Source organism: Mauremys mutica, chromosome 8 (assembly GCF_020497125.1).
Source record: "Mauremys mutica isolate MM-2020 ecotype Southern chromosome 8, ASM2049712v1, whole genome shotgun sequence".
Lineage (NCBI taxonomy): Eukaryota > Metazoa > Chordata > Testudines > Geoemydidae > Mauremys > Mauremys mutica.
Window position 1 is genome coordinate 74,540,350 of NC_059079.1, and position 12,451 is coordinate 74,552,800.

A 12,451-nucleotide genomic window follows, 5' to 3' on the forward strand; every position below is an offset into this window, starting at 1 on the left:
CAGCAGGCATCAATCCTATTTCACTTTCTGCAGACCCTGTTATCAGTAAGAGGTGAGGAAAAGGTGTCAACTCCCTTCCCCACTAATGATAGAGAACGCATGCCGTATCCAGGCCTTGAGGACCAAGTATATATGTTACAGTATCTGGGAAAGTTGTAACTCAAGGCAAAGAGGTCCAATGAGTGAGGCTGAGAACAAGTGACTACTTTTTTGAAGACCAACTAGTGGCAGGACCATTTTCTTGAATGAAAGTACTTCCAGCTCATCCAGACTGACATTCAGATGTCTGCATGTGCAGGGCACTGAGGGAAATTAGTTTTTTCTCCACCTGGTGGATGAGAACATTGGATTTTGTCTGGAAGGAATGCTCTAGGCTTGAGCTTGATGATTCAGTTAAGCCAATACAGTTGTGTGGGTTTCACCTGATCAGGACATAACAGACAGCGGATCTCAGGGGCCTCAAAAGCCAACCTGATGGATTCCTGTTGTGAAGGGAACACTCAGGTTTGCTTGAGTTTGTAGTTCACTAATGATTTCCCACTGAGGCAGTTAAGCCTGCTTCTCCTTAGGGGAAAAGCAGATCTTTGATAACTCCTTCAAGGTACAGTGTAAATGGCTGGGTGCCCTTAAAAGTAAGTGCAAGGAGAAAAAGCTAGTAGGTGATCTCACCTCCCCAGGGATGGATCTATGTTGCTCTCTGGGCCAAGGTGGTGGTGTCCAAGACACTGACCTCAAGAGGGTGTAATCTTGGCCATATCATTGATGGCATTAACACCAATGAAGCACATAGAGCGGTTCCTGTCTACCACAAATTACAGCATGGAGTGAACACTCTGTCTGGTTAGATCTCAATGAGCCACTGGATGGCTGTTCTAGAGGGGTAGAAGGCATAGATCTATGCACCAGCAGTTTGAATTACTGTATAACTCACTCCCTCCCCCCTTCTTCTACCTTCCTTCTGGGAGGCAGAGTCCCAGTGGTTAGAAGGGAAGAGAATGAGTCCCATTTTGTGATAGCCAGAGGTCATGGATGTCAGGATCCAGGCTGAAGAGCCCAAGGAGGTTCTTTGGTAGGTACTCCTGGGGGAATTCTGCACCAAAAAATTAAAAATTCTGAGCACAATATTTCCAAATTCTGCAAAATTCTGCATATTTTGTCAAAATAATATAATCACACCAGTTTCAATTATTTTTGGTAATTTATTTCAAAATACTTGTCAGCAAGTACGTCTAACAATACAGAAAAAAAGATTCAGGAAATGTTTTTTGACAAATAGATTCCTTACTAGGCATATTAATACAGAACTCTGAGTAATAATTCATTTAAACTATAATACTGAACCGTATTTCCTGCACCCCTCAGAAGCAGTGCAAAGACTTTGGGGAATCAGAGGTAACAGAAGAACTGAGGGAGAGGGAAGTAATTGCTGGGAAGGAACTTGGGTGTGAACTTGGAGGGTGGTTGTGTATGGTTGGGAAAAGTATGGAACAAGGGTGGTTTTGGGGGGGGGGCAGAGATTGTTAGGGAGCTTCCTCCATGCAGACCCTGGCTGACCCCTAGCCTCTGCCATTCAGTCAGGCACATCTGCCCATCCCCATGTGTCCCTCCACCCCCTCTCCCTCATCCCCCTGAGGCTCTATACCCCCTTCCCCATCCCCATGTGTATCTGTGCCCTCACTCAGACATCTGCCCCTCCAAGCCCTATATGGCCCTGCACCCTCACCCCCATCCCCGTGGCCCTGCGCCTCCACTTCCATTAATCTCCTGCCACATTCTACCCTCTCACACTAGCCCTTATGAGCCCCTGTCTATGACTCCCCAGCAACCCCATGCTGTCCGTCTCCTGACCTGGCCCAAAAGGCACTGTGAAGACGGAAGGTGCTCTCTTCCCTAGCTGGCCGGGAGCTGTTGCTCTGTTCTACTGCCATAGCACCCTCTGGTGAGGAAAAGGGGGAACTGCAGCAACTTTCCAGCAGAAGTTTTTTTCTGTGCAAAAAATTAATATGCGCAGCTCATTAATTATGCACATGCACAGTAGTACAGAATTCTCCCAGGAGTGGGTAGGGAGGACACTGAATCAGATGAGGACATGATCCACTTCATACTATTTGCTATACAGCAGTGGATAGGAAGAATTAGCATTGAGGTTCAGCCCTAGAAGAAAATAAGGCCCTTCACCTCATTTGGATTTCTGTTCCTCCAGAGAGATTAAGGTTTTTGTTGGATAGGAGACCAATTAACTTCACTGTTCCAAAATGGCCCTAAGGGTTTTTGGAGCAACAAGAAAGTAAAAGGAAAAAGAAACCCAAGACACAGTGAGCAAGTCAATCAAATTCTAGCTCACCCTTTTCAGAAGACACTGTATAGGAGGAAGGAAAGGATGAAGGATGATGTTCCTCTCCACCTCTAAAAGTAGGAACGGGTCCAAGGAGTGTACTTGCTGTGGACATGGAGCTTTGAGTAAGCTTTCTTGGAAGGAAGGTGTGACAAAATGGGAATTTTAAAAAATATTTTTATGATGCACGTGTGCCTCAGTTTCCTCCTACACCTTGCATAGTTACCCAGTGGGGCGAGGGGGAGGATTAAATCTGCTCAAGGTAGAACATGAGACATAGGTGTCTCACCTAGCTGTCCGCACCATTAAAGAACAGACTTAAAGTGATCCAAATCAAAGGAGGATCCATGAAGACAGACACCTCAATGACTGAATAATTCACACCTATCAGCAGGAAACCCTGGCCAGTGAGACAACAGAGATTGAGAACAAAGAGGGAAAGGTGTCAGGTGATGCGGAGAAGGACAGCTCTTTGGAGGTACTCAGGAGCTTACCTGGGAGAACAAAGGGACAAGAGATGGAGTTGAGCGGGAGTCAATCACAGCTTGGCTGGCTCATCATGGCACTAGTTTGACTGGGATGGAGTATGTCTTAGCTTCTGCATCTCACTGATAACAAAGACTTTCAGATTCTGTATGTCATGTGACATTGTTACCTTGTTTTGAAAAGGCTGCCTGTGTCACTGTAAATACTGAGAGCAGTGTGCCCTGAAGGGGTACAGTACAAGCTTCCAGCAAGTCTGGCATGGCTAGATTCACTGGAAGGCGTCACAGAGAGAGACAGGGATTGCTGATGCCAAAGGCCCAATCTTGGAGGCCGCAGGTTTGCCCATGGAACTGTGTGGGTCCTTGGGGCCTGGCACATTAAAGCGATCACTCCCAGGAGACTGGCTGGGGCATAGGCTAGACCTTGTGACTCCGTGACAGAAGGCAAAAGGTAATTTGTTAGTGAGTCCAGGGAGGCTGCAAAGGCCTGATCCATTCAGGCTTTTGGGCTCCTGGATTAATGGAATCCCTTGTGGTGACAGAATAGGGGAAGACTTACCTTCAGCATAATGTCTTGTAAGATCATAGTTGAGTCTAGGCCCTCCTAGAAGTTTCTTTAAAGGGGTTTTCAGGAAAAGGGGGAAACTTGAGAAGAGTTGTGGATATCCAAAAAGACTACAAAGGGCTGTGGAAGCAGAGCGTTCACCAGGTTCAGAATTGCTCCTACTGTTGCTTGGATCTGGTGGCTGCAGCTTCATGTAAGACCACAGTGGAAATGGGGCCAGAACTGAGCCTACTGCCAAATACAAATGAAGGGCACAGAAGGGGTATTATTAGGGCTTCCTAGGTATTATTAGAAAGAAGTTTCCTTTGTCCTCTTCTGTTCTATGTTAGATCCAGAGCGCCAACGATGCCTGGAAAGATGTCTCAGCAGAGGCAAGAGAACTGAGGAAGCCTGTCTGCAAACCAGAAGAAACTAAATGCAAAAACCCTGTATTTGGATTTGCTAGCACTTGTCTGACAGATGAGGACACATCCATTTATCAAAACTTGTGGCAGTCAGACCATAAAATAAAAATGTAAAGTTTGGTTTAGCAATATCCTGATATTTAAATATGGACCAATATTTCCATTCTTATATTCCTTTTGTGAATCTTCTCCATCAGCCAGCTGTCAGTCTGGCACCCTGTCTTACCAGATGATGACTAAGGCTGAGATTCTTTCATGGATTCTGTGACTTCTGCAATGGCCGGTGCAGTTGGCAAGCAGCTCAGGAAGTCCCTGGGCCAGTTGCGGTGGCTGCTGCTGGGGCAGTCTCGGGCCACCGACCCCCGCAGGAGAAGTTTGGGTGTGGGAGGTGGCTCGGGGCTGGGGTCCGGGAGGGGGTGAAGGCTCTGGGCGGCACTTACCTTGGGAGGAGAGGGGGGTCCCTGGAAGTGGCAACATGTCCCTCCCTAAACTCCTAGCTCCACACGCTGCCTCCGCCCGCAGCTCCCATCAGCCGCGGTTCTTGGCAAATGGGAGCTCTGGAGCTGGCAGTGCATGGAGCTAGGAGCTGAGGGAGGAACATATCACCGCTTCTGAGAAGTCTGGTAGGGAGCCTGCCAGCCTCACCAATCCCTCCACCAGCACCAGCAGGAGTCCTGGTCCACCCGCCCCCACCGATCCCTGAGCACCCAGCTCCTCCAGCACTCGGGGGGGGAGGGGGGGGCGGTGTCCCGGACCACCATCTGGGCCACCACCCCCACGAACACCTGCAGCACTCCCAAGATTTAATCAGGGGCATAGCACAAATCATAGACAGGTCACGGGCTATGAATTTTTGTTTACTGCCTGTGACCTGTCCATGACTACTAAAAATACCTGTGTCTAAAAAGTAGCTTTAATGATAACACTGCATCCTGAAAACCAACCTGCAGTGATTCTCTCTAAAGAGGTCCCGATTTGTGTTTGTGTGTGGGGGAGGGAGCGGGCTGTACCCTCCTTTCTCCGTGGGAGTCACAACAGCCCCCATCCAAAGCAGAAAGTGACTTACCAAGGGTGCTGGGTGGCTCACATATGGGGCAGTGGCAAGATGGCTGGCTCCATCACTGAAGGAGCCCATAGCAGCTTGGAGAGAACCAGGGCTCCTCATGGCAATGGCCAGAAAAGGAAAGTGGGTAGAGAAACTGGCTGTTGTGGGGCTGGTCTGCACTCCTGCCCTGCCCTTGATCACTCAGTGGATTAAAAAAATCTCATTAACCAAAAAAAGGCTTGCTTTGTTCTACCAATCCCTTTTACTTCTCTCACCCCAAACAAAATTGATTCACTAAATCCAATTTACCATGCAGGCCTCCATTAGGGCAGTGTGCATCTCATCTGTTTTATGTTCCTGATCAGCTCCAGCTTCAAGCAGAAAACGAACCATATCTAAATGGCCTTCAAACACAAAACAAAACAATTTGTTACAAACATTAAGAAAGGGTTTAGTCAAAATATCATAATTTAGGTAGTTTGCCTTTACAAGCCTATCCAATTATAATTTCTAAGTACACTGCTATTGTGGCAAAACACAAGATGGACTTTCAATTTATAACAACAGTCGTCTTACCTGGAAGATTTTATCTTCTGGCTATGCAAAGTTGACAGACTGGCAAAAAATGCTGAAAGGAGAAAAATCAATCTAGAAGGTAAGAAACCTTCCAGAGAAGAACAGTATGAAGTTATAAACTTAGCTTGAAGTTTTTACTACAGTAACTTTCACAGTATCATTTTTATGCATTGTGTAAAAAGATCAGATTGCTGTATTGTAAAAGCTTCAATCTAAAAAACCCGTAGAGTTGCCACAACTGTTCTTAAAGCTTTGTTCAATCTCACTCAAATTAGTTTTATTTCACTTTCATCTATGGAGCTTTAACATTTGTCTTCCGTGCAAAAACAAGTTTATTTAGGTACTTGCATAATGTTCACTCTAGTATCTGGATGCCTAATTTGCTGATGGATTTTATACTCTCAGCATGCAGGCAAGGAAGGTTTTCCCTATGTTACAGAAGGGGAGTAGAAGGCATAGGGTAGGTTAAGTGATTTCCCAAGAAGATCATACAGGAAGTCTGTGGTTGACCTGGGAATGAACACCCAGCCCAGAGTCCTATCATATCATTCTTTCCTACTTGAGTTTTACTTAATTACAAGAAGTGCTAAAGATATTATCCTTTTTAGGTATCAAAAGTCTATTCCAGGGCTAAAAGTTCTTTATCATGCAGCATTTCATATTGTTGCAATCTACCATTTAAAAAACCCTGGTATCTGAATTTAAGTTCTTATTCAATTTGTCCAACTACCATCAATATCGTTCATTACCCCAGACACAAAAATGTAGGAGGATATACTTAAGACACCGCAACAGCACCTCTGCAGTTAAGAAAAAGAGTTTCTAAGAGATATCAGCACCCACTCCTCCCAACTTTAAGAGGAAAAGCAGCTGAATTTTTCACCTGAAGTGTATCACAATTTTTCTTAGGTGAGAGGAAAATGTTTTGGAAAGTATGTCCTATTATCCTAATCCGGAGTTATGGAACTCGTAACTTTGAAAACTGGCAGATTTACCTTTGATAAATCTAATTTCGTAAAAGATTCTCAAATATAGATGGTCTAAAATTTTTTAGTTTTATCAAATCCTCAATGGTGCACATAAAAACTCTTAAAATTCAGTTTGGGAGGAAATTTTTGGAGTTTAATGCAAACATTTCAAATTTCAGGAGTTGCATGAAGGTCTCTGCTAAGATAATGACTACGAGACCTTAAGTTTAAGGAAGCTAAGTGTCTGTGAAACTTGCAAACTGAATAAAAGAAATTGTTGGAATAGAAAATTAAGGCCAAGATTTTAAAAAAGTCAGTACAACTTATTTAGGTGCCTGAACTTCCGAAGTGCTGTACTCATCCCACTTAAGCCAACAGTTACTGGATGTTGGGCAGTATGAAAATCAGGCTGCTTATTTAGGAGCTTAAATATGGACAATCTCAATTTATATACTGTTTCTGAAAGACCTGGCCTGAGAGTTACCATCATAATATCAAAAAAATATCACGTAGCCACCTCTCCCAAAAAGCTTTCAACTTTTAATAAAGTCTCTAATTTTACTTTTCCCTTGACAGAATTTTTATATCACACAATGTATTAAAAAAAGTTAAGTAGACTTGGACTTCAGAAAAAGTAAAAACCGGAGAAATGTGAGTCAATACTGTCTTGCCTAACAAGGGACTGTATCCATCGCTATGCATCACTATAGCCACATCCTGCCTGATGTTCCTTATGACTCTTGGCATCAGGGGAACAGAAGACAATGCATAAAGGCATTGAGACCAAAGAATGAGGAAAGCATCACGGAGGGACACTGGCCTGGTACTTGGTCTGGGCCAGAAGAGAGGGCAATTGTCATTTCTGTTGATGGAAAACCAGAGCACGTCATCTTGTCTGTTGAGGAGGTGGTGTCTGTCAGGATCGGTACTGTGATTCCTTTCAGAAGTGGTACAAATTCACTGCAGATTAGACAAATTGCCTTGAGTTTCAGCTCTTTAATATGTAGTGAGGACTCTTAACTAGATCAGAAATGAGTCTGTAGCTTGTTTAGGTTCCTCTCCACTAGCCACAGAGGCTTATGTAGTGTGTTGCTGTGGGAGGAGGGGTTCAGAATGATACCACTTTGCACACAACCTCTGGATTTGCCATTAGTCCAGGGAAGATAAAACGGGATTTGGGATCTTGAGTAAGTATCTATCTAGTGTCTGGTAAACTCGTAAACAGATGTGAGGCATCCTTGGAGAGGGCACAAGTGAAGTCTGGCAAGAGGTGTCACACTTAAGTGGACAAGATCATGTGGCCTACATTTCTTGCTGTTATTGCAGATCAGGGATGCTATGGGCTGAAAACCTGTTCAGAGAGAGCTATGATTTCATCAGCTTGGAATATAAAAGGTCCTTATAAATTCTATGGACTGAGAAGAAGTGACAGATGACTATTTTTATTTCACCTCAAGTCCTGGAGAGGGCAACAGGTTGAGGTCTCTGGACAGGCCACTGGATAATTCCTGGAGGATTTCCCTCTCAGAAGCCAGTTACCCAAGTAGAGGTAAACATGCAATCCTTATGTAAGATGTGCTGTCCCTACTGCCAGACATTTCGTGAATACTTTTAGGGCTACAGACAGGCCCTGTACTAACAGAGGTCATATCCTACTGTGATCCGAAGATATTTTCTGAGGACCAGGTGAATAGCTATGTGACAATAAGCATCCTGAAGGCCAAGAGTCACAAGCCAATCCTGAGCTTCTACAGACAGAATGAAGAAAGCTAGCCTCGCCATTCTGAATTTGAATGGATGAAATTCAAGTGTATGAATTTCTTCAGTCACCTCAGTTGCTTTCCCCTCTTCTGGGAATAAGAAAATAGCAAGAATAGAAACTTTGAATTCCTGGGTTACTACTTCTAATGGATCCTAGCTGAAGTTAAAAAAAATCTACCTTCTTCCTTCAGTTGTTTCTCATGAGATGGGACCTGCAAACAGGCACATAGAAGAGAGTTCAGCTGGGGTCAAGGACTGAAATTGTAATCTCAAACACCCATTGAAGTAATCCCAGTCTATGCCTGAGAAAAATGGGAAAGGTGGCAACCAAAAATGGAGATGAGAAAAAGGAAGCTGTGGAACTGGTACATAAGCTGTGGAACTGGTACATGGCTCTTGACTTGAAAGTCAGACTTGTTGATTGGATGATGATGCAGGGTGGGTGGGTAGGTAGCAGAAGAGGAGGGGGCTGTCTGGTGGGTGAACTGAGACTAAGGCATGTCTTCACTAGCAACGTTATTAACTAAAACTATATTTTTATATACACACACACACACACTTTACAGCGCTGAAACTTGCAGCGCTTTTTTTTTTTAATATATAAAGGATGCCTGTGTGTCTCTCACTGCTTCTTTTACTTTGTTGTTTAGCCACGGTGGCACTTTTTTGGTCCTCTTATGATGTTTTTTTAATTTGGCGTATACATTTAAGTTGAGCCTTTATTATGGATATTGGAAAATATATATACCTTCTCTTGCACTACAATATACAGAGTATTTTCTGTTCTCCCTAGCAACTCCTAAAGGACTCGTAGTCTTCAATAAGTGATATACAATAAAGTGGGATAGGGTAGGAGGTTTCCAGTGGATATTGTGACAAGTCACCTTCTTCCATTTCCTCAATGTACGCTTTTCCTTCCTGTTTTTCCATTATCTCTGAGAGTCTGCTTCCCAAACTGGGCTTGTAGGTTGTCTGACCGAGGAATAAAATCTGGTGTGCTCAAAAGAGACCTGAGGAGAATAATTCCATACATGTCTCGTTGGAGAAGACCATGGAGCCCAGGAGGCCCAAGGTGGTGGACCAAAGGGACAGGTTTTGAGTCTTAAGGTGATATCTGCCACAATAATACTGGATACTTCAGGGAAGTATGTCTGGATTTTCTGCAGGGAAAAAATCTCAAGGTGGGCCCTAAATTGAACCTCTGGTGTCAGAGAGCGGGATATGTTTTAACACTTGAGACGTTAGCATTTAAAAGCAGACTAAAACATTCCTAAAACAAAACTTCGTAGAATTCTGGTTGGAAACTTCATTTAAAACAAAGCATTTTAAGAAAGCTAGATGTCTGCAAGTCAGGAAATTGAATTTAAGTTCTACAACCAGCCTTAATTTTCAACATGTAACCTCATCCACTGTCAGTAAAGTCACAAGTCTCCTTAATCCCAACTATTTTCCCCCATACTTGATTTTCAGCATGAGCCAGGACACTCTCCCATATTCTCCATCTACTGACCTGCAAACCAACATATGTTAGGAGAACCTAATCACCTCCAAATCCATATTTCTGCTATGCTCCAGAGATCTTACTTCTACCCTTAACATAGTATCAAATAAGCAACACCCCTCCATGATTTGCCATATAATCCAATCGAAGACATCCACCCACTATACCAACCTCATTAAGACTCCTAAAATGGTTTTGCGACCCTACCATTACAGATAAGCACTATTACATATCTTCTACCACATACTGGCTGCAGATGCCTAAGTAGCACATTCACAACAACTGGGGTGCTAGTACTTTCTTTATAAAGGAGAGAGACAGCATGTGTATAGAACACCATCATTTGCAACAAGATTCAGAGTTTAGAAAGATGCAGTTTTTGTTGCAATAGTGATGGCCACGACAAAACATACAGTTCTTATGCTGTGTCAATGTCATTGGATGGAGGGTAGGTGGGGTATATTGAATACGAGAAAGTTGCAAAAAGGGGGAAGGATAGCTCAGTGGTTTGAGCATTGGCCTGCTAAACCTAGGGTTGAGAGTTCAATCCCTGAGGGGGCCATTTAGGGATCTGGGGCAAAAATCTGTCTGGGGATTGGTCCTACTCTGAGCAGGGGGTTGGACTAGATGACCTTCTGAAATCCCTTCCAACCCTGATATTCTATGATTCTAACACCAGATTTCCTGACTTTCACATTTAGCTTACTTTAAACTCCAGCATTCTAATTAGGCTCCTGATGGTATTTTTTGAACCTTGACAAAGATTGTCTGGCAATTTTAGTTAGATTTCAAGCACAAAAATCTAACAATGTCATGTGTGTAATACAAGGATCCTCAAAAAAAAAAAAAAAAAGGTGAAAGTCACCTAAAGTTTCTTCACAAATGAAGATTTAAATACCATACCTTTATAGCATGCTAATGTAAGTGCACTTTCTTTGAACTCATTGGAATGAGTGTTGATTCCTGCACCATATTCCAGAAGTACTCTTGCAACTTCAACATGACCTGCACTAGCTGCTTCCATTAAGGGGGTATGTCCATTTTCATTATGATCTTCTATATTAGCACCTGCTTTCAATAGCACTTTCACTATGTCAACGAATCCCCCAGCGCAGGCATAAGTGAGTGCTGTGTTCCCTAAGAGAAGATAAAAAGAACATACAGTAAGTAACCCCCTCCTCTTTCCCCTAACCCCAACTGTAAATAAAACGAAACCAAAACCTATTTTAAACATAGATAGATTAAAATTCTAAGTATTTATACCATAAATCAACCGAGCAGACTTTTGCATTTTCCTCTCACCTATGATTTCAGGTGATGTAGAAGATTCAGAAACAGATTAACAATAAGACAACTATTTTACTGAAACATTGCCCTAGTTCTAAGATTGCTTTTATCAGCCTAAACCAGTTTTCTCAAACTGGGGTCGCCGCTTGTGTAGGGAAAGCCCCTGGCGAGCCGGGCTGGTTTACCTGCCCCGTCCGCAGGTCCGGCCGATCGTGGCTCCCACTGGCCGCGGTTCACCACTGCAGGTCAATGGGAGCTGCTGGAAGCAGCAGCCAGTACGTCCCTCAGCCCATGCCGCTTCCAGTGGCTCCCATTGGCCCAGAGCAGCGAACAGGTAAACAAACCAGCCCGGCCGCCAGGGGCTTTCCCTACACACGGGGCACCCTCAGTTTGAGAAACACTGGCCTAAACCTTTTATTGGCCTATGTTATCTTCTCTGGGAGACCTAGAGACACTCAACAACCCTTTTATCTTTCAACTTATTCAAATACTATCATTCCTGCATTGTTTGGCCTCTGCCTTCAGTAAACAATATGCTGGTAATCTCTCTCAGCCAATACAGTCAAGTCCTGACAACTGGCTAACGCTTCCCTCAGCATTTTTCACCACACGCCTAGTATTTATGTAAATGATTTAACCGTTCATTATTTTTTTCTGTCTTTGCCCCTAACCCATCATATTGGTATCCCTGCATCATTTGGTTTCAAAAATTGGCCACATTTTGTCTATTAGCAGTATTTCTCAGTTACTGCCCAGATGAAGTTTAGCTTATTTTTAATACTACTCTTTCACCTTCCCTAATCTCCCAAAATTCCACTTTTCTAAAATACCTTCAACAGAGGTATGGGTTAAAAGCCCTGGTTTATTTGCTCAAACTCATTATTTCTACTAGTGAATTATAGTATCCTTGAAAACTTCTGGGTTTCCATTTTCAGGAAAGCATCCTAGTTATCTCAAGCACCTGGAGTCCATTTCAGCAGACTACAGATTGAACTTCTGCTCTTCAAAACAGCTCATTTTCCCTCTTCAGAACTCTTTCACCAGACAAGCAAATCACAGATATAAATGCCTCTCTCTAATTATGGCATAAATTACTCATGGGGACACAGAATCATCTACTACCACTTCCTTCCTCTAGACCACTAGTTCTCAACCAGTGGTACACAATATGGCTGGGGATACACAGAGGGGGTACATCACCTCATCTAGCTATTTGCCTAGTTTTACAACAGGCTACAGAAAAAACACTAGTGAAGTCAGTACTAACTACAATTTCATACAGACAATGACTTGTTTATACTACTCTATATACTATACAATGAAATGGAAGTACAATATTTATGAAAGAAATCAATTGGAATATAATTATATGGTAAAAATGAGAAAGTAAGCAATTTTTTAGTAAGAGTGTGCTGTGAGACTTTTGTATTTTTAGGTCTGATTTTGTAAGGAAGCAGCTTTTAAATGAAGTGAAACTTGGGGTACACAGGCCAAATCAGACTCCTGAAAGTGGTACAGTAGTTT

The 12,451-nt window shown here is 43.2% G+C and overlaps 1 protein-coding gene across 10 annotated transcripts in view; it reads right to left on the bottom strand.

Annotated features, from left to right (window-relative positions):
• Positions 1–12,451, bottom strand: part of ANKHD1 (ankyrin repeat and KH domain containing 1) — a 182,546-nt gene that overhangs the window by 94,271 nt on the left and 75,824 nt on the right. For all 10 annotated transcript variants that reach the window (XM_045027030.1, XM_045027032.1, XM_045027031.1 and 7 more), the window contains exons 6-7: positions 10,544–10,777; positions 5,144–5,238 (exon numbers count right to left, since the gene is read on the bottom strand). In XM_045027030.1, coding sequence (XP_044882965.1) covers positions 5,144–5,238; positions 10,544–10,777 — 329 coding nt within the window. The remainder of the gene's footprint in view (positions 1–5,143; positions 5,239–10,543; positions 10,778–12,451) is intronic.